General features: G+C 42.2%; 2 protein-coding genes and 1 long non-coding RNA gene across 7 annotated transcripts in view; 2 read left to right on the top strand and 1 right to left on the bottom strand.

Annotated features, from left to right (window-relative positions):
- FAM227B (family with sequence similarity 227 member B) overlaps nt 1–4,229 on the top strand; it is a 97,056-nt gene extending 92,827 nt beyond the window's left edge. For both annotated transcript variants that reach the window (XM_033167803.1, XM_033167804.1), the window contains exons 14-15: nt 3,398–3,475; nt 4,082–4,229. In XM_033167803.1, coding sequence (XP_033023694.1) covers nt 3,398–3,475; nt 4,082–4,214 — 211 coding nt within the window. In that variant the 3' untranslated portion in view covers nt 4,215–4,229. The remainder of the gene's footprint in view (nt 1–3,397; nt 3,476–4,081) is intronic.
- A 2,340-nt stretch (nt 4,230–6,569) lies between these two features.
- On the top strand, nt 6,570–9,891 carry LOC117057054. The gene is made up of 2 exons (XR_004427784.1): nt 6,570–6,740; nt 9,620–9,891. It is a non-coding gene; the product is annotated as an uncharacterized LOC117057054 (long non-coding RNA).
- GALK2 (galactokinase 2) overlaps nt 9,812–25,721 on the bottom strand; it is a 63,431-nt gene continuing 47,521 nt past the window's right edge. For 2 of the 4 annotated variants that reach the window (XM_033167805.1, XM_033167806.1), the window contains 2 exons: nt 14,991–15,192; nt 9,812–10,318 (listed from right to left, as the gene is read on the bottom strand). In XM_033167805.1, coding sequence (XP_033023696.1) covers nt 10,111–10,318; nt 14,991–15,192 — 410 coding nt within the window. In that variant the 3' untranslated portion in view covers nt 9,812–10,110. Of the gene's footprint in view, nt 10,319–12,763; nt 12,922–14,990; nt 15,193–25,721 lie in introns of those variants that run through there. The other 2 variants (XM_033167807.1, XM_033167808.1) reach the window with 2 other exon arrangements.

Here is a 25,721-nt window from a genome sequence, read left to right as displayed (position 1 = left end):
GGGGGTAGAATGGTCAGCAGGAGGGGGCATGGCTGGTTGGCTGAAACACTGCATAGGGGCATACCTGCTAGTAGATGGTGGTTTATTGGAACATGGTGTGAGAGATCTGACTTGTGTTACAGAGCCTCCCTTTAAAACTAAGGTTCCAGGCTTTAAATTCAGATTCCCAACTGATTTCACAGAAGGGACCAATGACTTAGGAGATGACCCAGTTCCCCATCATCTCTCTACTCTATCACTCTGGCGCGTTGCTCCGCGTACAAGAGCAGCATTAGAAACTGAGATATGAAAGGTAGGAGCTAAATGGCAACTTAAGCCTAGGCTACAAGTGCAACAATGGAATGTCTAGACGTGAGATAGATAGATATCGAATACAAAGCTGAAAATGAATGAATTACAGCTAAAATATTATGTTCATTTTTCATGTGGTCTAGTCCTTCCCTTGCCCACCCTCCTAATATTCTTAAGAGGGTCTCTTATCCAGTCTTCAGAGAGTAGCTGGAAATGGGGAGGCAGAAAAAGGTCCTCCTTTCCTTCCACTCCGCAGTTTTAATCTGAAATCTTAGGCACAGTGCTGCACCCAGAGCTCAGAAGCTGATCGTGCTAATGGAACTCCGTGTCGCAAAATGCACCCAGAACAATGGGAGTTTTGAACACTGTACACAAGTCCCCTTCTCCCCCACTGACTACCTTCATGCAGGTAGAGCGGAGCTGTAGCTATTGGGGGGGGTAGCTAGAATTTTTGCCCCAGGTGAAGCCTCCAGAGAGATGCCATTGAGGCTCCCAGCTACAGTATGCGTGTACACAAATGCATTTGTGGGGGTGCCAAATGGGTCTTTGACCCGGGTGAAATAAAATTGGTTTCGCCCCTGGTAGAGCGGATTGTGTATGCCCAAATAGTAGTGAGGAAGTACAGTGGTACCTTGGTACTTGGAACGGCTTGGCTCCCAAACAAATTGGCTCCCGAATGCCGCAAACCCAGAAGTAAGTGTTCCGGTTTGTGGATGTTTTTCGGAAGCTGAATGTCCGACGTGGCTTCCACAGCTTCCAATTGAGTGCAGGAAGCTCCAGCAACCAATTGGAAGTTGCCCCTTGGTTTTCGAACCGTTTCGGGAGTTGAATGGACTCCTGGAACCCATTAAGTTTGAGAACCAAGATACCACTGTACAATGGATTGAGCCCAGAGGAAAAGATGAGCAACCGTGGTGGGAGGGAGAGGAGGAAGAGGTGGATCTTTCTGAGAGCATCTTGCCCAAGGGCCACCCTAAACCTCAAAAGAAGCAACTGCAGACCTGTCTGCAGCTCTCCAGAGAGAGCTAAGGAGACTTAATGGAGAATGGCTCAGATCAGAAAGACCTGTGAGTGGGAGAGGAGAGGAAAGAGTATGCTATGGGACACAGAGAAAAGGAGGTTAACTGAATGGGTTGAAAAGAAAAGAAAATTATTAAATGGTAAGAAAAATGTTTTTTCTATGATTTACATACTGGCACATCTCTCTTGGGTTAAAAAAAAATGCAAAAGTGGTCCTTGGCGTGGTTTGCGTTATGCACCACTGGTATAAAGAAACGATAATATTTAGGTAGATTGAAGCAATTTTATGCAGACGCTTGTAGTTTTCCCCTGAGGCTTTGCTTAAAAATGCATCATAATGCTTTGTATATTATTCTTCTGGAAGACAAACAGACCGATCTCACAGAAGTCTTCCTGCACAGGACCTGCGACATGAACGGGAGTTTTGAAAGAGCACTGTCGGAACATGCGCAGGTGCCTCGGCCACTCCCAGCCATGTTAATGGGAACTGCTGCCCCGCAGCCATTGCCTCAAGCATTTCATTGGGACTTTCTTAAGAGAATCTGCAGAATGGGGCATATTTCCTTTTCTTAAAAGGAAAACGTAAATCTGTAATAAAATACTACATTACCATTCTTTTAAAAAATAACCTTTAGTAGAAATTCTGTTCATGCATGTGCAATTTCCCCCCTCTAGTTTCCTTGAGAGCCAGTGTGGTGTAGTGGTTAAGAGTGGTAGACTCGTAATCTGGGGAACCGGGTTCGCGTCTCCGCTCCTCCACATGCAGCTGCTGGGTGACCTTGGGCTAGTCACACTTCTCTGAAGTCTCTCAGCCCCACTCACCTCACAGAGTGTTTGTTGTGGGGGAGGAAGGGAAAGGAGAATGTTAGCTGCTTTGAGACTCCTTCGGGTAGTGAAAAGCGGGATATCAAATCCAAACTACTACTACTACTTCTTCTTCTTCTTCTTCTTCTTCTTCTTCTTCTTCTTCTTCTTCTTCTTCTTCTTCTTCTTCTTCTTCTTCTTCTTCTTCTTGAGAAAAGGAATATTAAGCTCATATTCATGCCAACATATTCATGCTACCAGCTCTAATTTATACCTGCATATATGCTTTAAAGATAAACCAGCTCTTTATGTTCCTGTGGGATCCAATAAAAGCAGGGCTCCTCCACATTTTCTGGTTTTATATATGGGATTATTAAAACAAAGCAGGGGAGTCTAGTCTGTTAGGCCAAAGGTGCCCTCCCCAACAACCTCATCCAGCCCCCACCCGCCTGCCTTCTCATTTGCAACCAGCCCTGGAATTAGTACTGTCAGCTTCCTCCTCCTGAGTTTCTGTGTTGCCCTTGTAGAATTCAGCAGCAGAGAGCATGGCAACAAAACGGGAATGACTAGCTCTGGCTCCACCTAATGTTGGCCTCCCTGCTGTCCAGCCAACCAGTCCCAGCGGGTGCCAGTCATCGCTGGGAGGAAATACTTGCTCAGCTCGCTGAACCCCCACAAAATGATACTATCGTGCCATTTAAAGAAATAAATGCAACATGTTGATTTACAGCTTGTGTTGGGCTTCATAAAACACCAGAAGTATTTGTCTAGAGTGACATTGGAAAATGTCAACACCACCTTCTATCACAAAAGGGAAAAAGGAAACTCACATTCCATTTCAGAGCCAAACAAAATAAACAGGGTTATAAATTTATTGAAAAACGAGCTCTATTCATGAATTATTGGAACAGCAAAATATAATATAGAACCGTATGTATTTTTCTCTCTGCTTTAAGATACCACTCTCAGTATTCTTAGCATTCTCAATATACTTGGCACTTTCAATATTCAGTATTTCAGTATTCAATATTCTCAGTATCTCCAACCTTATAGAAAATCTGGTACTTTTATGCTTGACTCCTATCCTTATTTTAACTATTGTATATAAGACCAGGCTGCCACAATTTCTTGATGGTTTCTCTTCTTTGACTATCTGCTTAATTCACATATGTATGTATGTTTGCTTGTTGTAGATTTTGTAGCTTGGCCTTATAAATAAATGTTACAAAGAAAGACAAGCCTGAAAAATAAACATATTTTCCCTTGACTGCAATAACAGCACACCAGCTTCTCCAACATACAGAGATGCTATTGAAGAAAGTCAAAAATTTGCACAAAACCTGCACAAAGATTTTATTAAGTATTGCATTCATTAAGCAACTGTCTTTACTTTAAAAAAGCTCTGCGTATAATTGGAGGGTACTTTGGGGACCTCACATGAGGATGGCATGAATTAGATTTCTTGCCAGGCAGCAAAAAGGCAAAGTGCTTTTGTCACTCCCACTATGCGCTCTATGAATTATCTGCCACTAATGTTCCTAATCTAACCTGAGCAATGTTTTAATGCTAAACTACAGATTCAGGAGAAGCAATGAACTTGCACAATAAGCTTGCAGACACCCAGGTACTTTGATCACTCTTGGCAGTGCAAGTTGTTCATTTCCATATAACGAATAGCAGATGTCTATAGCTGCAATCCTCAATGCTGATCAACCTCCAGAAAATGCTTGTTCAATGGCACTCTTTCAGGGCTACTCAGCAGCAAATGATTTGAGGAATGCTGGGTTTCCAAGCAAACTTACTGGAAAAGCAGAGATAACCTAAGTCCTGCATTTCATGTACAACTCAATATTTGCTTTTTATTTACTTTAAACAGTGGGGTGAGTGAAAGTGTGTGTGTGTGTGTGTGTGTGTGTTCTTATGGATAACACTGCAAGTGTGTCATGCCTATGGCTTTGCTTTTCAGTTTTGAACATAAGTGTGCTGATGAACTAGCACATTTACAACGCCAGAGACAAAAAGTTAACAGAACATACAAAAGGTTTGCTTTTAACTATTTTTTCTTATGTAGCAAAAGGTTAAGGCTCTCTTATCTTTAGGAATGTAAGTAATATAATGGCCAGGGCCAAATGATTTGGCTCTGACTAGTGGATCTCTGGGATGCAGGTGGCGCTGTGGTCTAAACTACAGAGCCTAGGGCTTGCTGATCAGAAGGTCGGCAGTTCGAATCCCCATGACGGGCTGAGCTCCCGTTGCTCAGTCCCAGTTCCTGCCCACCTAGCAGTTCGAAAGCACATCAAAGTGCAAGTAGATAAATAGGTACCGCTCTGGTGGGAAGGTAAACGGCATTTCCATGCACTGCTCTGGTTTGCCAGAAGCGTCTTAGTCATGCTGGCCACATGACCCGGAAGCTGCCTGCGGATAAACGCCTGCTCCCTCGGCCTATAGAGCGAGATGAGCGCGCAACCCCAGAGTCGTCCACGACTGGACCTAACGGTCAGGGGTCCCTTTACCTTTAACTTTAACCTGGAGGTAAGTTCCATTGATTGAAATGGGACTGGGACAGGCATCTGAGTTAGACATGTATAAGTGTGCTGTTAATTATATCTCACTTTTGGGAGATGCTACACTATTTAAAAGTGAGGGCAGTTGAGGGATAATGATTATGATGATTTTATTATTTGTACCCCACCCATCTGACAGGGTTGCCCCTTAATGTCATCAGCTAGAAATGCATGAGTTCTGTTGTCAAACTCTATATCCTTCTTCATAAGGGCCAAACTAGATAAGTGCAAAATCAGTCCCCACCCGCCCCCCCAGGTGATGAATGTGTATTTAGTAAATCTGCATACTGCTCACTCATAAAAGAATTTCTCTAAGCGATGAACAACAGACGTTGTTGAGACTGGAGGCAAAATAGGTCTGAAGCTGAATGCTGGCAAACCATTAGGGAGTCAGCCTATTCTGGATAGAGCAGCACTCCCCCTTGCAGGATCAGGGTTGTAGCATGGGAGCACTCCTTTGATTCCAGGCTGTTGTTGGAGGCCCAGGTGGCCTTTGTGATAAGCATCCTAGAATTGTAGAGTTGGAAAGGGACCGCGAGGATCATCTAGTCCAACCCCCTGCAATGCAGGAATCTTTAAGGAGTGCTTATACCCAGCCCTGACCATTCTTAGACCGGGACAACTTGGCATTAGGGAATTCAAATTACTATAATGCCATTTTTGACACTGCCTTGCCAATACACACTTTTCTGTTTTCTGCTGAGACAGACTGGTGCCAACCAACACACTGCAATGTGCTGTATGCAAGACTACCTTGAAGATGCTCTGGAGTCTGCAGCTAGTACAGAATGTCACTACCAGGCTGTTACATGGAGCACCAAGACCAATACTTAGAACTCTATACTGGTTTCTTGTTAGCCACCAGGCCCAATTCAAGGCGTTAGTTCTGGTCTACAAGGTCCTATATGATTTGAGGCCCAATACTTAGAGGAGCACCTCCAACAATACCTTCCAGCCCAAGTTCTAAGGTCTTCAGGGGAGACCCTGGTGGTGGTGTCAGTGGGCAAGGCCTGGGGGCATGGCATGTGGCAGTTTTCTCTGTAGTGCCCCCCTCACTAATGGAATCCCCTCCTATCTGAGTCGGTTGTCCCTCACACAGTTAACAATTAGGCATCAGCTTAAAACTGCCAGGCCTTTGTTAGCTAGCTGCACACACATTAAGAGAAATAATTTCTTGTCCATTGGGTTGCATCCAACTAAGTTCTACTCACAGTAAACCCATTTAAATTAATATATTTGTTAGTTATTTCCCATTGCTATTTCCATTATTTTCCATGGGTGTACTCTCAGTAGGGCAAATATTGTATACAACCCAATGTCTTTGAGGACTGGTAATGGGTGGTTGATAACTGTACTTGTTTTGTGAGATTTTATTTTGTTTTAATATTGTTAGCTATCCTGGGCTTCAGCGGGAAGAAGGCTGGGGTCTAAGAACAATAAGTAAGCAAAGAAACCTCCCTTACCAGGTGTAAATGTTTGCTAATGCAGCTACGAACTCTGCACCAGCTTCCATAGCCTATTCAATTTCTAAAATATTCCACAATAATAATAAAAAAATAACAACAATGTGGGCCAAAAGTTGAGTGTAGGAGAAATGGAATTTAACACATGAGCTGGCAAAGGTGAACCCTAAATTCCAGATGGTGGCAGACTCGTTTTTATTGGTATGTTGAAAACAGTTGAAGTGTTAGATTATTCGCTTCTCCTGATTTATAAGATTCAAGAAGTGTTATGTTCTAGTCATAAAGACAGGCATATATATGGGACATAGTTCACCCTGTAGCACATGAACTTTGAAGAAAGCAGTACATGGTGTTTGTTTGCCCTATATGCTAGAAATTCAGACAGATGGAATGGAATGTCCCTTTGACCAGACTAAAGTAGGAGAGACGTTGTGGTCTTCTACAAAAGTGCAGCAGTGACAAGAGGGGGCCCTGGAACACAGAGCTAAATTCTACTGAATCATACTATGTCCTCTATTCTTTTCTTAGGATGTTGTCAACCATCACTAAGAAGCCTACTGAATCAAGGCTGCAAACAGAGAGCTTTATAAGCCAAAGGGTATGTCACTTTTGAGATCACCATTTCCAGTTTTTAAGTAAATCTTGTGGCCTGGATAAAGAGTAGAAAACCTACTTAAGTTGGCCAGAAGATTGTGCTTTTCCTACCTGTTCCATTCAATACTAGTCATACACTCAAGTCTCCCTTCAGCATGCAGTGCAAGAAGCAAGTTCAAAAGAATTCTCCCCGTTCTTCATCTGGGCAGGCAAAAGGTGAAAGCACCATGTCCAAAGCCCACTCAGCATCTTTGGCCCACTTTTGGATTCAGGTCCATCCTCTAGCAACTCCACTGAATTTCTGAAGGACATGAGAGTTCTTCGTCCCCACCAACTTTAAAATGATCAGTAATGTGTGAAGTGATCTATTCAGGTTTTAACTGTCCAGAGATGCAGCAACCTCGATTTAGCATTTCCTGTAGCATCAATATGTGAAGTCCGTCTGCAGCATTTGTTTTTTTTTTTTTTATAAGATTTTTATTATTTTCCGATAAAACAAGAGAAAAACATAACATAGCATAAACACCAACATTAACACAATAAAAACACATTACATAAACACAATCGACAAAGAAAACAATTAAAACAAAACCAAAACCAATACATACCTAAACTGGAACACCAATCTATCTCTTACTACTTAACGAAATCTAGTTTCTGATCTCCTAAAGGGACCTCCCCCGCTTTCCCTCCTCTGCCTTCAATACTAATATACTTTGGTAACATCCATTTTTAACATTACAATTCATATCCAACCTTTTTATACTATCATAAAAATTTAACATCTTATAGTTTCATGAAATAATTTTTAAATCAATCTTATACTTCTTTTCACTTAAGCTGCTGCTATTAGTCAGTTACATATCTCTTCACTAATTCAAAATTCCCAAAATCGTGACATCAAAATCTTAAAACTTAACATCAAAATCCTAAAATCTTAACACACTATCTTCAGGGTACCATAAATCCATCCTAATTCAATTTTTATCATTTTCACCCTATTCCCCTTCTCACCATTTTTCTGCTCTCTCCCATGCCCCCCCACCATTCATCTTTGCATTCCCCTCTGTTGTCCTTGTTCAGTATCATCTTATAGTTTATAAATCTCCTCCTTGGGCGCCTCGAGAGGCACCAACTCTCCTCTCCCAGCAACTCCATTTCGCAATTTTGATTTCCTTCCACTTGTGTCTTCAAAAATCTTCTCATCTTCATCTCTGGACTCCCACTCCAGAGACTGAATCTTGTAGCTCCAGTCAAAACATCAGCCCTGCGTCTCTCACTACACCAGGGCCGTCCATTTACCTGGGGTTGCTGAATCAATTCATCCCATTTCTGCAGCACCTCCCCCAGTTCCCTGGAGAAGTCTGCTTCCAAGTTATCAAAATTCTCCCAAATCTGGCTGGTTTCTCCTGCTCCACAACAAATTTCTTTAAAATTGCGCCCTAGCCAGTCCATTTTCCGATTCACAAACTCCAATTGCAGAAGGATTGTTCTTTGTTCCTGGGTAATACCCGGATCTAGAATCAGTTTAAAAGCGAAAGCAAGCATGGTTGGAGAAGACAAAGGGTGTCAGATGTCAGTAATTTTCCATCTTGCGTACTAGTTTTCCAGCGCCATTTTCCCTGAGACAGGGTGCCAAGAACAATTCCAAAAGCCACAGAAGAGATATTTCCAAAATCTTCAATCCCCTCACAGGGATTTAATCCACTTCTCTGTCAAAATGCTTCGTAGCAACATTGTATCTATTGATGCAGCTGCAGCCACTTGAAACTTAATTACCTCCTCTGCACAACAAAGGAGAGGAACGGGCTTCCTTTTAACATCCCTCCCGGTTGCCAATTATTCAAATGTAAATCCAATTAGTCCCGTACTTACAGCAGCCGGGGTTCTTCTTTTTTCTTTGAAGTTAGCAGGAAAAGCTCGGTGCTCAGGTCTGGCAGAATCGCTGCTTTGATCTCCTGGGGGGGTGCATCCGCCTCTCCAGTCCCGTGTCGGAGCTCCGCTCGCTTGATTTCCCCCCCTTACGAGGGTCAATCAAGAGCAGAGACGGCACGTCTGGGACCCACGAGGCCGCGGTCCACGGGACGCTCTTCCCGTGGCTTTAAGGGGCCCTTGGCGCAGACAAGGAGACCCCTAAAACCCCCGGGGACTGGAGCTGATTCAGCTCCGCTCCGCCATTATCCGGCACCAAACCGGAAGCCCATCTGCAGCATTTGTTTGGTTTTCTGGGTTCCTCCAGTCAGCTTCCAGTTGTCCCAGTCACTAGGCTGGTAGCTGTTGTTAACCTACAAGTACCACCCCAAAATGATCAGGCTCAGCTCTTTTCTCCTGCTGCTTTTGCACACTGAAACTGAGCATACAACCTCTGACTCATGAAGGCTGTAGAAGGTGGGCATCAGCCCCTTCTGTGGGTTTCTCTGGGCATTTAACTGTAAGGCCAGAAGAATTTCACTTGTGTCCAGGGGTGGGTGTCTGTTGCAGGAAATATTTTTTGGGGGTACCCCTTAATTTGGAAAGGCAAAGTTAGAAATGGCAGGAGAATTTTCTCCAGTCCTTTCTGTCTCTGGGGACTGCATTTTATGTGCTATGAGAACCTGCTCTTGGTTAGGATAACCAGCCCTAGACATTAAGAGGTGACCTGCCTTGAGGACTCTGCATTGCAGCTGCTGATTATGTCTCATCCCAGAGGTGAGAGAATCTCTGCCCTTAGTGTGTGGGAGAAGGAAGCATGGTGGAGCCAGAGGATGTCTCAGCTCTGCTGATGAATCCCATAAAAAGTGTACAAGGTCCATTGCACTGAGCTGGACCCCAACCCCCACTTCACATGCTAGGTTATTTTCTCCACTTAATTCAACAGTTCATTCTGGTGTTTTGTTTGAACAGGAAACCCCAAAGCCATGCCATTCTACATCCACATCCACATGCAGTGTGAATTCAGCAGCTGAAGACCTCCGTTAGTAAGATACGTGTCACAAAAGTTACCCGATCCATTCCTTGTATTAAGCTTAGTGACATACTTGATATTAAGCACACCTCTATCTTCAAGTCAATAAAGACAGAAAGAGCAGCATTTTAAAAAATTTCAATCTGATTCATTTCTTTCTCTTACATTAATAGGTTTTGGCAAATAAAGTTTTGTAAAGTCCAGACAGAAATCAGTGTTTTGGATGATCTCTTTTAGAAGCATAAGTTCTGCGGGGAAAATACATTACAATTAATAGAACTCTTAATTTCATTACAATTATTTTTCAAAATGCATTCTAATAATGGATGTTGCTCATTATAATAAAAACAAATGATCTGTTTACTGTAGCATAGGAAGTCCTGCTAACTTCACAGTGCCACAGATTATTCCTTTAAAAAATTGACATCCTTTAGGACTCCAGAAAAATTGTCGCTCCACCACCAGGGTTGGTAGCAAATAGGCTGTTTCCTTCCAGCGCTAACCTCTGGTTATTATTTTTATAGTAAGCCTCTTTCACATGTGCTAGGAATCTCTCCAGCTTCTCCACAGGAACCATTGACACAGTGCAGCCACCCCATCCTGCTCCCGTCAGGCGCGACCCAATGGCTCCAAATTGCCTAGAAGAACAAAAAGCAAGTAAACAGTTTTTTGAAGCCGTAAGTGAAATTGAGTGTGTGTGTCGCATGCAACATGCCCACTTGAACACTCTTCAAGATTCAGCTGCTCCTCCCATTTATAGCAACAGGCAGGAAAAGGGAATGTTGTGTCATTCAGAGAATATCCAAGCACTTTAATCACTCGGCATTAGGGGTTGTTGTTGTTGTTGTGATGATGATGATGATGATTAAAAATGCATACTATGTATTTGCTATCTAAAACAATACTGAAATTGGCCCAGTCAAGGTTTCTGCTTGCCTTTACCCATTTATGTTGTAGGTAAATTGATATTCGAAAAAGGGAATGATGTTTGTTTGAATAGTTGCATTATTGTATAAAGAACCCCAGAACTTGGGGTTGTGTGTTATTGCAGTTTGCAGCTGGTGTTTAGCAAGGTGATTTGGAGCAAAGGCTCAGTGTTGTTAACCCATTCCCATCTTCATTCTTGACCAGGGAAAATGATTATGGGACTTAAGAGTTGGGTTAAAGTGAAACTCATGCATTAGTCCCAGGCTGAACCAGGCCATAAAGGTGGCTGGCCAACCAGAGTAAGAGTTCACAGGAGAGTTCCTCTTCTCAGTGCCAGAGACTGAGCTGTTTTGTCTCCTCCATCCAGCAATTTGAAGTAATTTGAAGTAATTCCCCTTGACTTAGAGCAGTGCTGTTGAGCTCAGAAGAAAAATTTCTTTTAAGGTGGTATTTCCAAAAAGTCTTCCTTTATTAATACTGTAACTCCTACAACTTTTTCCAAGTAATGGGCAAAATGACAGAAGGTTTCAACCATCTAAGATGAAACTCAAAATCTATTCTGTGGATTTTTTAAAAAATGTAGCGCTGACCAATTAGTGGCTAAGCATTTTGGCAGTCCAAACCTTCACCATTATGAATCTTTAAATATATATATATATGGCAGGATCTCTTTAGGAAACCAAAATATGCTGGCAAACCCAAAACATCTGTATATGCAGATTTTGCTTCACAGTTCAAAACCTTGTAAGAGATGCAAATCTGATAGACATAAGCAAAGCTGTGGCACATGGTTTTAGAAAGGATTTTTAAACCTATGCATAGCAGCTGGCTATGATTGTGTATAAAAGCCATTTAATATATGCAGTTGCTACCCATTACCATAACCATATCAAGCAAATGTTTTTGTTAGTCAGCTTTTTAAATCAATGACAGGCAATAAAAGTCCAGGGGGGAAATATCGGTCATCAGTGGAACAATCCAGGATGAAATACAATAATTACTTAAATAAAATATCTTCTGAATGGGATAAGAACAAAATGAACCAACGTGTTCTTAGTTGCATGCAATTCACTTCCTGTCATAAATCTCCTAGACCAGTTTAATAATGGCTGGCAAAATTGATATCACGCTTACTTCAGTGAAATCTTAATAACCACACAGTTCATATTGGCACTTATCTCATCTCCATCAGTTTCTGTGTTGCTTAATGTGTATCTTATATAGTAGAGGATTTATATGGTTGTGGCCATTCTTCATTTTTATTCAGCTCCCAGGTTTGTCATAGAGCAAGAATCCCATTTCAATTCAGACATCACACCAAACTATTATTCACACTTACCATACCACAGTTTGAGCTACCAAATGTACATGGAAACATTGATTTTGACCATCTTCCTGCTTTCATTTTTTATCTGCTCAGCACACCTATTGCTATAGTTCCTCAGCTTCCACAAGCAGCTTCAACAGCTGCAATCCAGACATAACACAAACTATAGGTGACACAAGCCACGATGTACAAATTCACCTCAAATCTCCATTCCTGGTTGAAGTTTCCTGACTAGTTGTAAAACATTTGTCAATTCAAACAATATGCAAAACCATAGTTAGATTTCCTTAACCATGCTTTGGCACAAGGCCTGATCTGATTGTAGAGCAGTGGTAGCTAACCTATGGTCCTCCAGGTGTTGGACTACAACTTCCATCATCCCTGACTGCTGACTGCAGGTGACTGAAGTTGGGATTCCAAAAACACCTGGAGGACCACAGATTGGTCACCCCTGTCCTATGACTATAACGAAGACAGCTTAGATACATAATTGCTTCCTATGACTTGGGGTTTCTCAAGCTTAAAACATCCCTGTGGTTAGTCTCAGCACTAACTGATATGAGAGACAGTGGCAGACACGTAGCACCCTATGGTGCCCTCAGTTTAGAGTAGGCTTCCTTAAACTCAGCCCTCCAGATGTTTTTGGCCTACAACTCCCATGATCCCTAGCTAGCAGGACCAGTGGTCAGGACCAGGATGATGGGAATTGTAGTCTCAAAACATCTGGAGGGCCGAGTTTGAGGAAGCCTGGTTTAGGGGGTAAGGAGATTCTAAAAAGATGAGGAAGGAGTAGGTCCTAAATCTGGGACTTAAGGGAAGGTAGAGAATGCACCAGATTATTGGGACCTACCTGCATAAGTAGTTGGAACTGCCCCAAGGTAAAACAGTTCTAGACAAAAGTATTCTCTGAGATCTCACTGATAACTGGACAAACAATTCATCCTTTGTCTGGCTCTTTTGAATTTGTTTGTCGATTTGGATCAAGACCTGAGTAACAAGGAACTGATTTTGCATCTTTTGACAGTGAGACAGGCCACAATTGCCAAATTTTGGAAAACTTTTTATCTCAATAATCTAGACTATTGATATTCCCAGACTTGGCAAATCACCACTTTTGAAATATCTCACATGAGCTAAAAGTGGCCACGGGCCAAAGTGAGAGATCACTTCATAGCCATTTGGTCCAATTTTATTTTATAGAGTAATACAGCATCTGCTTTAGACCACGGAGCTTTCCCCCTTGGTATGTTTTATTACTGACCCAGTAAATCACATAGCTATATTCTCTTGCATAACAGCCTGCTCATAAACATGGTAAAGGAGACAGGGAATGGGTGTTGCTGGAGAGACACATATAATAAATAGGTAGAAAAAGGTGCTCTCTGAATCTCACTTGAGGACACGGTTGACTGACAAACACTTTGGCAAATATTTCCCTTAAGAGACCACCCTTAAGGACACTGCAGGACACTGCTATAAGCATGACAATAGAAATATATTTGCTCAGCTCAAGGTCAGCTTTTTATATTATTAAAAGCAAAGAAACAAGCCAGCGATTGCCAACTGAAGTCTTTCAGTGAAACTCACTTCTGAGAACCATCTGCACACAGACTGCACAGCTATGAATATCTGAATCTCGCTGATGTTTGGTCCATTCTAACCATATGGTTCTATAAATGTGCTAGGTTGCGGCTTTAATGCCTAGGCTGCAATCCTTGTAGCATTCCATTAGCATCACTGCCACAAAATCAGCCTAGAGCAGGATACTGTAGAATAATCTGTATGGTGAGCTGGTTTGAAAGCAATCACTGTATCTGAAACGGAGATACGCTAGGCTCTACATTACTGTATCAAGTGTCCCTGCACTCTTTGAGGATACAGAAATACACAAACTTTGCCAGCACTTCAAGTCAGGAACCCCCAGAGCCTCACACTCTTATAGCATAGCCTAAGAAGGATAATAACCTTCACTTAGCTACTTAGTGCACCAAACCACCAGCACTTTCTGCCAAACACTTGTGGCATGACAACCATACAATATGGCCATAACGAAATAGTTTAGATTCTTTCTAGAGTGCTGAGTTTCAAACTGGCCCAAGACAGCCTCGGCGTATTAGATTAAACTATTACCAACTAGCTGTGCACAGTTACACATGAAAAATGTAGTAAAGACTGTAGTGTTGGATGAAGCTGGGCAGCAGATGCCATAAAATTCATTGTACTCTCTTATATTAACAAAATGTACCGGCCAGTTCTCTTCCATCATGGAAAGAGCAGCTGATTGTTTGCGAGAGCTAGTTCTGGTTTCAGCAAATGCTATTTAAAAACCTCTCTGGTAGGTTGCTACTGGATGATCTATGAATTTGTGTAGCACCTAATGTGAAAGATCTTTGATCTTGCTTGAGACAATAAAGGGAAGGAGCAAAAATAAACAAGTCAATGAACTTTTTTCCTAGCTTGGGAAAGTCAGGAGCTGTAAATACATGTATGTTTCTCATGTATTTGGGGAACAGCCACTGCTCAGTGGTAGAGCACATGCTATGCATGCAAAAGGTCACCAGTATATCCAGGCAGGGCTGGAAAAGGCTCCTCTCTGAAACCCTGGCATTCTGGTCCAGATTTAAATTGCGCTTTAGACCCCAAATATCTAAAAAAGTAGAGGCAAGTGTCCCTTATTTGCTGCTTTCTGTGAATGTCCCTGCACAACTCTGACATGTGGTTCCCCATCCAATTTGAAACCATACCGGATCCTGCTTAGCTTTGCAAACGTGCTTGCAGTTTTATTGCTGCACCAAAGCCCAAGGGCAGAGCTGGTAAACCAGCAGCCCTCCAGATGTTGAACTCCAACTCCCATCAGCCGCAGCCAGCGGCATAGTCAAAGATGATGGTTTATGTAGCTCAGCAACGTTTGGTGAGTCATAGGTTCCCCACCCCTGTCCTAGAGCACCGGTAACAGTTTTTAAAAAACAGCTTAATGTTATGCTGCACATTCACTGCAATCCAACCCAACCCACATGCTCAAAGAAAGTTCACTTTCCATGGCCTTTGCAACTTACAGACAGATGTCCACCAGCTGATTCAGTTCAGGACAGCTGCACTCATATAAGTCCTTGCAGCTGGCATGGCTCTGGTTCATTAAATCCCCCAATAACTGGACGGCATCTTCAGGTGCCTCTGTACAAATCTTCTTAAACTCCAGGACTCTGGCAGCTTCGCTGTACACATGCTTAGCACGCTGGTATAATTTAAAGCTGGTCACTAAATTTAAAAAGCAAGAAAAAACAGTCACTGCAGGAACAAATGGAAAGATGTATGATTTACTGCTATCAGATGTGGTCATGTGGCTTCCAGAGAAAACTTATTGATGAAAGGTGATCCAACATTTTCCTATCTATTTTGTTTCTCCTTTCTTTCAGTCATGTCAGTATTGGTATAAAAACTGTGTGCTCTGATCCACAGCAAGGAAGATGGTATGCAGAGGGATAGGGGACTGCCGTTATCACGACATAAAACATACCATGCCAGTTAGCTGTGTTTTATTCTGTAAAGGCAGCAAACTTGGGGATTGAAATAAAGTGGTCAGGAGGAAAGTGCTTTAACAAACATACCCCAGTAGCTTCCTCCATTCAGCTTTTCCTGCTGCCCCAGTCTTAAGTAGGAATGGACAACACTCCTTCCCTTGGTTAAGCATCCTGAGCAATGGCGCTGCTTGACAAGTGTCAAAGTATTAGAGCTACCTCCATGGTTTGTGGTATTCTTAACTTCCTTCAGAAATGTCTAATTGACTTTGTTTTTTTAAAAAAAAATGAAAGGCAAGAGTCTGGAGTCCCTGTTGGTATGCAACCCAATAAATGTGTACCTCCTATACCTGTCAGCATCTGAAATGCCATGACTAGGAGGTTGTCTCCTTTGAAATCCACAATATGTTTCTCCTGTTGGGTTTGCTCATAAATTCAGCATTTATTACATTAATATACCGCTTTTTTCCCTTCCAAGTTGCTGCAGGTGGTGTACATTGCTTTCCTCCTTCCCATTTCATTCTCACAACAACCCTATGAGGTAGGTTAGGCTAAGAGATTCATGGCTGAGTGGGGATTCAAACCCTTATCTCCCAGGTCATAGTCTAACACTGGTTCTCAGATGGCAACAAATAAATACTTTTCTGAAGTTTTCTGATTGAGCTGTGTTTACAAATGCAGCGGAAGTGGTTTACAAATGCAGCTGCAAAAGTAACATATATGTATATATGAGTTCAATGGATGCAAATATTTTCACATTAAAACTACATGGCCCTTTCATGCAGAAATACTCCAAAGGGCTAAGGCCTTAATTGCATCCACCAGGGACCCAATCCAGGTGCCAGGTGGAGATCAGCCAACATATTTTCTCTACTGGGTTCTTGGACCTTTGGTCATGTTCTGGGAGTGATATAAAACGCCAGTAGATTTTTCTTGTAGGAAAAGCTGAATAAAGGATGGTACTCAAATGCACTTCATAGCACATCATTCACAACATGCATTGCCACCGTAAAATGTCCACTTTAAATTTGGGAGACATTGGTTTCCTGTCCACCATCTGAGAAACTGCCTCTCAGTAAGTCTCAAGCACATGGGAAGCAGAGAGGGAATTACAGTGATGAATGAAGAAAACAACATCTCTTCAGAGGTGCCAGGATTATTTGGCCCGATATGAAACATAACTGCTGTTAATGAGAATGGACCCAATGGAAGAGTTGCTTAAATACATCATTGTTTTGGAATAAGATTAAAACCCATCAAAATTGGAAAAGCTATGTACCCCGATGGAAATGACCCCCCTGGGATGGGTCACTGAACAATGGAAGAAGTTTTCCCAATTCCCAATTTACCAAATCCATTCAGGAGTACATTTTGTCCCTGTGTTTATGAAGTGGTCTCTGTTACTTTCGCACCATGCAATGCACAGTGTCACTGCTGGGTGGTTTACAGAGGTGTGTGTTGAAAACAGAGCATTCCTCTGCGGACAAATTCTCTTTCCAGACTATTTCCTTTTGAAGGCATTATTTTACAGCGGGGCAGTTTCAAAAATGTGCATTTGTTTAGGGCATATCTGAAAGTTGCGTGAGAGTCTGCCATTGCTCACACTCTCTTGTAAATCACCATTGAACAGTAGTAACCCAGAGAATGAACTGAAAACATGTCTGGTTTCAATTTGGAGGCCAACATCTTGCCAAAGGCTGTGATTGATTCAGAGACCACCCTTCGGTAAAGCAACGCTTCACTGGCCAGATTACCTTAAAGCACTTCGCGGTTCTCTCAAGCTCGTCACGTTACGTACTGGCCATGGGAATCATCTTTTTACTTCTTCCTGCCAGCCAGACACTGGAAAGGCATGTTCTCAACAACATTCTGTCATGTAAGAGAAGGCTCTATAACCTCTCCACATTTGGTTTTGCCTCTAATCTAGTGTAATCCTTTCAAAGCAATTATTACATCCAAAATGACAGAAACTGGGGTTGCATTGTTGTTTTCTTAGACTTTCTTATTAGAGTGACTGTTTGCTAAGCAAATGTGAGTCAAGGAATGATAGTATTTAATTAAGGGGCTCTATTGTGTGTGGGACACGGGTGGCGCTGTGGTCTAAACCCTGTGACGGGCTGAGCTCCCATTGCTCAGTCCCTGCTCCTGCCCACCTAGCAGTTCGAAAGCACGTCACAGTGCAAGTAGATAAATAGGTACTGCTCCGGTGGGAAGGTAAATGGCGCTTCCGTGTGCTGCTCTGGTTCGCCAGAAGCGGCTTAAGTCATGCTGGCCACAGGACCCGGAAAAACTGTCTGCGGAATTGGACAAACACCAGCTCCCTTGGCCAGTAAAGCAACATAAATTTAAAAATAAAATGGGAGATGTGATGTTAATACTCTTCTCTGTCTTGCTGGTCAGTGGAGGTGACAGAACCCAATAGAGAAAATATGCAGAGGTGCACATCTGTCACCACCACCGACCAGCAAGACAGAGAAGTAGAAAGGACTATAATTTGGGCTACCGGTAGTTCCCCTCACCTAAGCTACATGGTTAAAGAGTACTAATATCATGTCTCCCATATTATTATTAGTAGTAGTAGTACCCCGCCCATCTGGCTGGGTCCCCCCAGCCACTCTGGGCGGCTTCCAACAAATATTAAATACATTAAAATGTCACAGATTAAAAACTTCCCTAAACAGGGCTGCCTTCAGGTATTTTCTGAATGTCAAGTAGTTGCTTATCTCTTTGACCTCTGATGGGAGGGTATTCCACAGGGTGGGTGCCACTACCGAGAAGGCCCTCTGCCTGGTTCCCTGTAGCTTTGCTTCTCGCAGTGAGGGAACCGGCAGAAGGCCCTCGGCGTTGGATCTCAGTGTCCGAGCTGAACGATGGGGGTGGAGACGCTCCTTCGGGTATACAGGACCGAGGCCGTTTAGGGCTTTAAAGGTCAGCACCAACACTTTGAATTGTGCTCGGAAACGTACTGGAATTTATTTTTAAATTTACAGTATTGTGATTTATATAGTATATACAAACTCCACAAGTAACAAAAAAGATCCAATAACCTTTTCTGCTTTCCCTTGGACAAACAGATTATACAAACATCAATGCCAAAACAGGATGGAGTATCAGTGTCCGACTTCTTTCAGTGTACATTCCCAACAACAGGCTGGGATCAGATTCATTCTGGATTAGGCTTTACAAACTGTTCCAAATTAAGACATATTGTGATGATAATTGCATCTCTGTGTTTATCTGGTTCACAAACTAAACAAAATCTTCCAAAGCTGTGTGAAAGGATTCAATTTGTGTTTGCTCCCTTAATACTTGAAAGTAGTGTGTTAGTGTCTCCATTGTCACTAAATACCATAAATTCTTATACCAGCTTCTCAAGTTTAGCCCATTAGCATTTTTCCAATGTTAGGACTACCACCATATGTTGGAACAATTCTTTGGCAACAATGTCTAAATTGAGACATCCCCCAAAAGTGATAGAAAGGGCATAGCTGTGGATCTTTGGCAACTTGACTCATCTCCTCAATGATGTTCTCCTAAAATATTTCTACTAAGCATTGTCACCAGAGGTGCTAGTAGGTCTCCTTAGATCTGGAAGTCCTCCGACAATCCACTTACCTAACCTTACATCCCTGTAAGCCTAACAGCCTAACCTGTGATTAATCTTTAAATATTTGTACTTAACAGAGGACAATATCATTCTGAATGTTTTTATCAGCCAATGTTTTTATCAGGAAATATAGCATGCTGGGTCAATTTGCTTTGCTAAATCTATTTCCCATACAGCCTTAAAGTTATCAAAGTTTGACATTGTCAGATCAAGCAGCAAACCACACACCTTAAGCCCTTGTACCCTCCTCAGAATCATGAATCCACTTTTCAAATTATGTGAGCTCCCTTCGTAGTATGCTCTTTTATTAGGGAACAAGTAATGAAAGACTGTCCTGGATTAAGCTCCAGCCATCCAACCCTTCTCCTGCAATTGCCTTCCTGCTCTGCTTGTGGGCTTCCCAGAAATATCTGGTTGACCACTATGGGAAATAGGATGATGAACTATATGGAGCTTTGGATTGACCCAGGAGGGTGGTACTTTTATTATTATGATACACTAATGGAAACAAAACCTCCACGGAGAAGCCCAGATTTGCAACCACAATTGACTTACGGGGCCACGCTTCTCATCTTACAGTTGAGCAGCTGAACTTCAGGTTTCCCAAGATCACATAAAGAAAGAAAAGCAGGCACACAGATTCCTGTTGTACATCAGGGTGACTAGCCTGTGGCCTTCCAGATGTTACTGGACTTAACTCCCATTAGCCCCAACAAGCATGGCCAGGGATGGTGTTAGCTGTAATCTAGCAACATCTGGAGGGCCACAGGTTAGCATATTCCTGCACATGCTTGTCAGGGGCCCTCTTCAATAGCTCCCACATGCATTAAGTTGGTTGCACTTAACTGCTTGTGTTGTAAGCCACACACAAAAAAACCCTTCACAATCAACATCTGGTCCATTCTGCAAAAAGTCAAGCAGATAGCTTCTCATCCTAGAAGCTCAAATTCTCCAAAGACAAACTGCAAATAAGCTCAGCTGATTTAGCTGCTACAAAATGCAGGTCTCTCCCTCCCTCCCACTCCTTTCAGGATTGTGGGTCCCCCAGCCATAGATGCCTGAAACAAACAGTGATTTTCAGAGGAACTCCTGAACATTCCACACAAAAAAAACCAAGTTGGTTGTGGAGAAGGAAATCAGCAAGCTTGTTTCCCTCTCAACAACGACAGAGGCTGCTACTTCTTACTATGAAAATTTCAACCTAATGCATGCCAAAAGGAAAAACATTAAGACTATAATAACCTGGAAATACAGCAATATAAGCAGGTAGACATCTTTGTTTTGCTCTAATAAGGCCCTTTCTAAACAGACACTGGTTTCCCTGAGGGACCAGACAGAAGACAACGCTAATCCACCCAGACGACAGTGTCCCAGCAAGCTATTCCGTTGTTAGGTAAGCCCCACTTCCCAGTATTCCTTTGGTGCTGGAAAACAGTAGTTTGTGCCAAAGCAAACATGAGGATTATACATGTACCGGTGCGGAGATGGCAATTATGCTACTGTCATGTACCAGTTGTATGATGCCCATGTGTCAGGCTTAACTCCTTTTGAGTTCTGCATGGGACAAACATAACCTGTAGTCAGCAAGAAGCAGCAAGTGATAGGGGGCAGGGAAAGGCCAGGGACTAGCAGTGAACAATAGGGATGGCTAAGGAGGAGATGGATGGTGGCAGTAAAACAACTGCTGTGTTTCTGTGCTGGGTATGGGAAGATTGAGCTGCAACATTTTGTCTTACAGAATGATTCAAAGCATTTTTTTTCACCTGCTACTATACCTTTGGGCCTTACAAATGCTATCCGTATGACTGGACTTAATGAACCTTTGAAAGAGTCGGAACCCAGTTTTTAATTTGATTTCTGCCATCATGAGCCAGCTGTGACCAGGTGTGTTTCACCTGAAACTCACTACTGGGTTCCTTACCCACCATCATTACCATTTTAGGTCATGTTTCCCGCTGTAGTTACCGGTAGACAGGACTTTCACAATTCACAAAAACAATGGGAGCAGATATTTTACAATTCATGAAAGGTATGGGTTGAACCATAGATTTGAATCCTTTTTTTTTTTTTTTTTTTAGTCTAAAGGGTTTCAGGAGAACAAAATCTGAAAATTATTATTAAGGTGTTCCATTTGACCTAGATGGAAAAAGCTACATTCAAAGCAAAATCGAAGGCTTTGGTTTGGATGTATTCAATATTAAGTTTAAAAAACAGAGAGGTGTTTTAAGAACATTTTTTTGTTTTGTTTTCCATAATCAGTTTTTTTAGGTCTATAATATTTGGGGCTGGAGTTGCTTTGTTGGTTCATTCTTCACTGCCCCTGCTGCTCCTAATACAAAACTTGTACTGCCCTGTGCCATCAGATGACTCACAGAGCTTCCTACACATCCCAAATAGCAGCTCTTCATCACACAGAAAGAACTGTCTGACCTTTGGAAATAAAGCACATAGAGCTTACTGAGCAACAAGCAAATAAATAAAATGGCATCCTTTCAGACACTCATATGAAGTTATCAGTGCCCTACATTCTAATATTATAATGTTTATTCAAGCTCAGGTAACAGCATCTTGCTTTACGAAGTCTCCTTAAAATGGAACACTAGCCTTTTATTATTCTTTATAGGATAAAACTGCCTTTTAAAAAATGGTTTTACTTTTTTCAGAAAGCAGGATCACAGAACTAAAAAGAACCTCTGGGATTGCGAAGTCCAAGCCTCCAACTGAGAGCTTTGCCAGCTGGCTGACAAACTGGGAGATTAGCAGAACCAGCAAGAGTGACACAGACCCCAAAAGGGATTGACTCAGGGACCATTGCACAAGATGTCACTGCACAATTTGTCTCTTTTCTCTAGCTACTGCTTTCTCTACTTCTGGATTAAGGTTAAGCAATGCAGCTTGGCTGTTGCCATTTATGTATGAATCTGGCCTTCTGAATCCAAGTGTTGGTACTCATTATTTAGCACTCAAGTCTCGGTACTCTACTCAAGAAAACAGCTTAGCACACCTTAAGGACAGAGGCAAAGTCTGATTTAAATGTTACTTTTGTGAATTGAGCTGTTTTCGTGCGGTCAATTCTAAGGTTGCTAACAAATGTCAAGCATGGCCATGGGCAGGATGACATGAGACGTTGTCACTCTGCCCAACGTTGTCACTCTGCCCAGTGTGCTGATGGTCCTAATAAAAAAAGTAACCACATCATTAGGAACGCAGGTGGCGCTGTGTGTTAAACCACAAAGCCTAGGACTTGCCGATCAGAAGGTTGGCGGTTTGAATCCCCGCGACGGGGTGAGCTCCCATTGCTCCGTCCCTGCTCCTGCCCACCTAGCAGTTCGAAAGCACATCAAAGTGCAAGTAGATAAATAGGTACCACTCTGGCGGGAAGGTAAACGGCGTTTCTGTGCACTGCTCTGGTTCACCAGAAGTGGCTTAGTCATGCTGGCCACATAACCGGAAGCTGTACGCCGGCTCCCTTGGCCAGTAAAGCGAGATAGGCGCAGCAACCCCAGAGTTGTCCGCGACTGGACCTAACGGTCAGGGGTCCCTTTACCTTTTAACCACATCATTCCATCTACCCACATGATGCTGTACCAAAGCTATGAAGGTAACATTTACATCAGTCTTAAGCATTTTCTAAGGACAATATGATTTTTTAAAATCCTGTTTATCATATGAACCTGTCTAGCCTTTAGGACCAGACTTGGAGTTCTGCTTTCTGTCCTCATCCACACGTGGTATCCCTGGTGACACCAAGACTGGAATTCCTTAACAGCCAGGCACCCTTTTTTCTCAGTTGGGAACAACTTTCTAATTCCAGTTATTTTTTAATGTATAAACTGTTTCTGGATTATTTTGGTATGTTAATGCTGACTTTTTAATGTTGTACATACTGCTGTTTATCACTGTATGAAATCCATCTATTGCTTTTATATTTCTTCTGTTTTAATGTTTTACCTTTTTTAAATGCAAGCCATTTTGCCTCAGCACAAAGCAGCACATAAATAATGAAGTAAATTAAACCCTTTAAAGTCCATTGCCAGAGATACTTTTATGGGCAGAGATCCTGATAGTTATTCTTGGATCACAGGCCTTTGACAGTGCAATCCTATACATATATCTACACAGAAGTAAGCACCGCTGAAAATAGGTAAGGACTGCAATATGAGCAACTTGACTTGCCATAGTTGTACAAAGTACTTTGAGATTTTACTTTGCCAGTCGTTACTTCCAGGATGTAAAGCTGTATGTAGAAAAAGATTTTGCCAAAACCACAACAAGCTGGTTGGATGCTTTTAACTCTTAATTCTGCCCCCAGGTTTACACATCAAAATTAGACTGCAAGGTTTTTTTGTTTGTTGTTTTTATGAAAGGGAACAAAGTGTTTTAAAATACTTCACTTAGAGGGAAAGAAACCCCACATTTTATGGGGAAATGAAGGCACCGTTTTACTGTGGAATGCCTTGCTGCAATGGGGCATACTTACTCATACAATGTGTATTTTATTTTTCAAAATAGCAACAAGCACCCTATAACAAGCAGAGTGAAGCAAAACAGAACAAATGGTGGTGGTAAAGTGTACCTTAGCCATGTAAGCAAATAATCAAGATCCTTCAAATGGAACTAAGTATCTCCATTCTTGTCCTAAATTAGGATCTAGTCTTTCAGCTTGAATCTGAAAGGAGCAGTAGGAGGGAGATATAATGTTGTTGTTGGCATCTGTTGGTCTCAGAAGACAAAGTCAAACTGCTGTGTTGGCAGAACTGACGTGATCTTCCCAGGGCACAAACCTGGCCAGTGCGTGGAGGTCCTGGGCTGCCCAGACAAGACCCACCCCCCACAGCCTCACTGACGTGCTCCATAGGAAAGCAGAGCAATATATTTGGTACCAGCTTGGCTGAAGGAGTTGCCGGAAGGAGGCGTACAAGGCACCAAGACTCTACTCTGGATTTGTGTAGGGTTGACTCTGTAGCCTTTTCTTCTCCCAAATATATCCCTCAAGGCAGCAAGGGTTTAGGACCAGAGTTTTCCTTCTCCTAGATGGGCTACCTTTCCAGGTTGACAAGTTTTTTCTGCCCTTCCCTTACCTCAGCAGAAATCAACTTCTTGACCATTGGACCTACTTGTCTATTCAATCTGCCAGAGCCTGTCTTTGCATGCAGGGGAAGTCCCTAACTCACCAAGGGTTTGAGACCCATTGGCTATCCTTACCTGGTTTAGCCTGCCAATCAAAGCCATTTCTGGGGTGTGGCCGCTGTCGCATGCTCACAGCTTCTAGCATCCACAGGTGGGAGCTGAGTGTAGGGTGAGGACCAAAGGTGGACAAACTGCTCTGGAAGAAGCACGATGTGTCCTCCACCAAAGGTACCACCCCTTCCCTAATATCCATAACGAGTTCCATGGATACAGAATGGGTGCAATAAAAAAAATACTAACAACAAATTTTAATATAACACAGAAACATGAGCATCTCAACTATCTTTTTTTTACTACAAGGTACTGTTGCCTCCAGTTAGCAAGTCCAGCAAATAATTTAACTACGTTAAAGACAATTTTTAACAATAATTCTGTTTTTACAAAGGGAAATAAGATAATATATAGTTTGCTTAACAAGTTCGTTAAACAGAAAAGGAACTGAACTAAAATATTTTTTGAAATCTTTACAAAGGTTCCCTTTTTTTACCAGTTATTTCACTTCCCATAACAATATGCAATCATGTATAATTTAAAAACACTGGGAAAAGACAGAAATCTCTTTGTTTTGTGTACTTCAGCATTCCAAAACCAAGCTGAGGGTTATACAAACAATAAATTCTAATTTTTATTTTCCTATTTCTTCTTTGCAGCTAAACAAGAATCTGTAACCAAGTTTTGTCTTGTACCAATGAAAACAACAGGCTTACTCTATGACCCATTTTTGTTGGCTTTATCACACAGAATCAGAGTCACGCCACATCCTAAGATAGATTCTGTTTGACTAACATCTGCAAACGCTAGATGGGATAACATTTCCCTTGGATTTTTCACACTGAAAAGTCTTTCCTACAAGAGAAAGGTGTCCAAAGAAGCGGAAGTAGGGGTGAAAGGGACGAAAATAATTAAATCTAAACTGTATTCTGTTGGAGCAGATATTAATAAATACAGCCACACACCCCAATCTACAACCCACTTCAATCCATGATAATAAGCCTGCAAATTTTCCTGTTCCCTTTCAAACAGCTCTGCCCCTATGACTCCCAGAAGACACCCGTGGTACAATTTTCAAATTCCTAGTAAAATCTCACCCTGGTTTATCACTGAAGCCAGTAGTCCTCACCCTGAAACTAAGTACCTAAGTGCATTTGCCGCCACCTGTTGCTCTTCCTTTATATTCCTTCCCTCTCTGCTGACATTTAAAATGGTAAACTCTTTGGGAACAGGGACCTGGGGTTTATTTTGCTTATGTTACTCCAAGAGCACCATGCATAGTACCAGTACTACTAGTGAAATAATGAATATGGAGTGAGCATTGCTCAAAAGTTCCTGGGAAATTCCTCTCTTGCTCCTGCTGCTGCCATGCACTAAGCAAACTAGAGTCTGGCTTGCCATGCTGTCCTGATTTGTTTCCTCCAAACAAATCACAAGCAGTAAGCTAAGAACAAACCTTGTTTGCCACTCATGGTTGGGGG

This window comes from Lacerta agilis, chromosome 13, assembly GCF_009819535.1.
Source record: "Lacerta agilis isolate rLacAgi1 chromosome 13, rLacAgi1.pri, whole genome shotgun sequence".
Classification (NCBI taxonomy): Eukaryota; Metazoa; Chordata; class Lepidosauria; order Squamata; family Lacertidae; genus Lacerta; species Lacerta agilis.
This window is presented reverse-complemented; position numbering and strand designations above follow the sequence as displayed.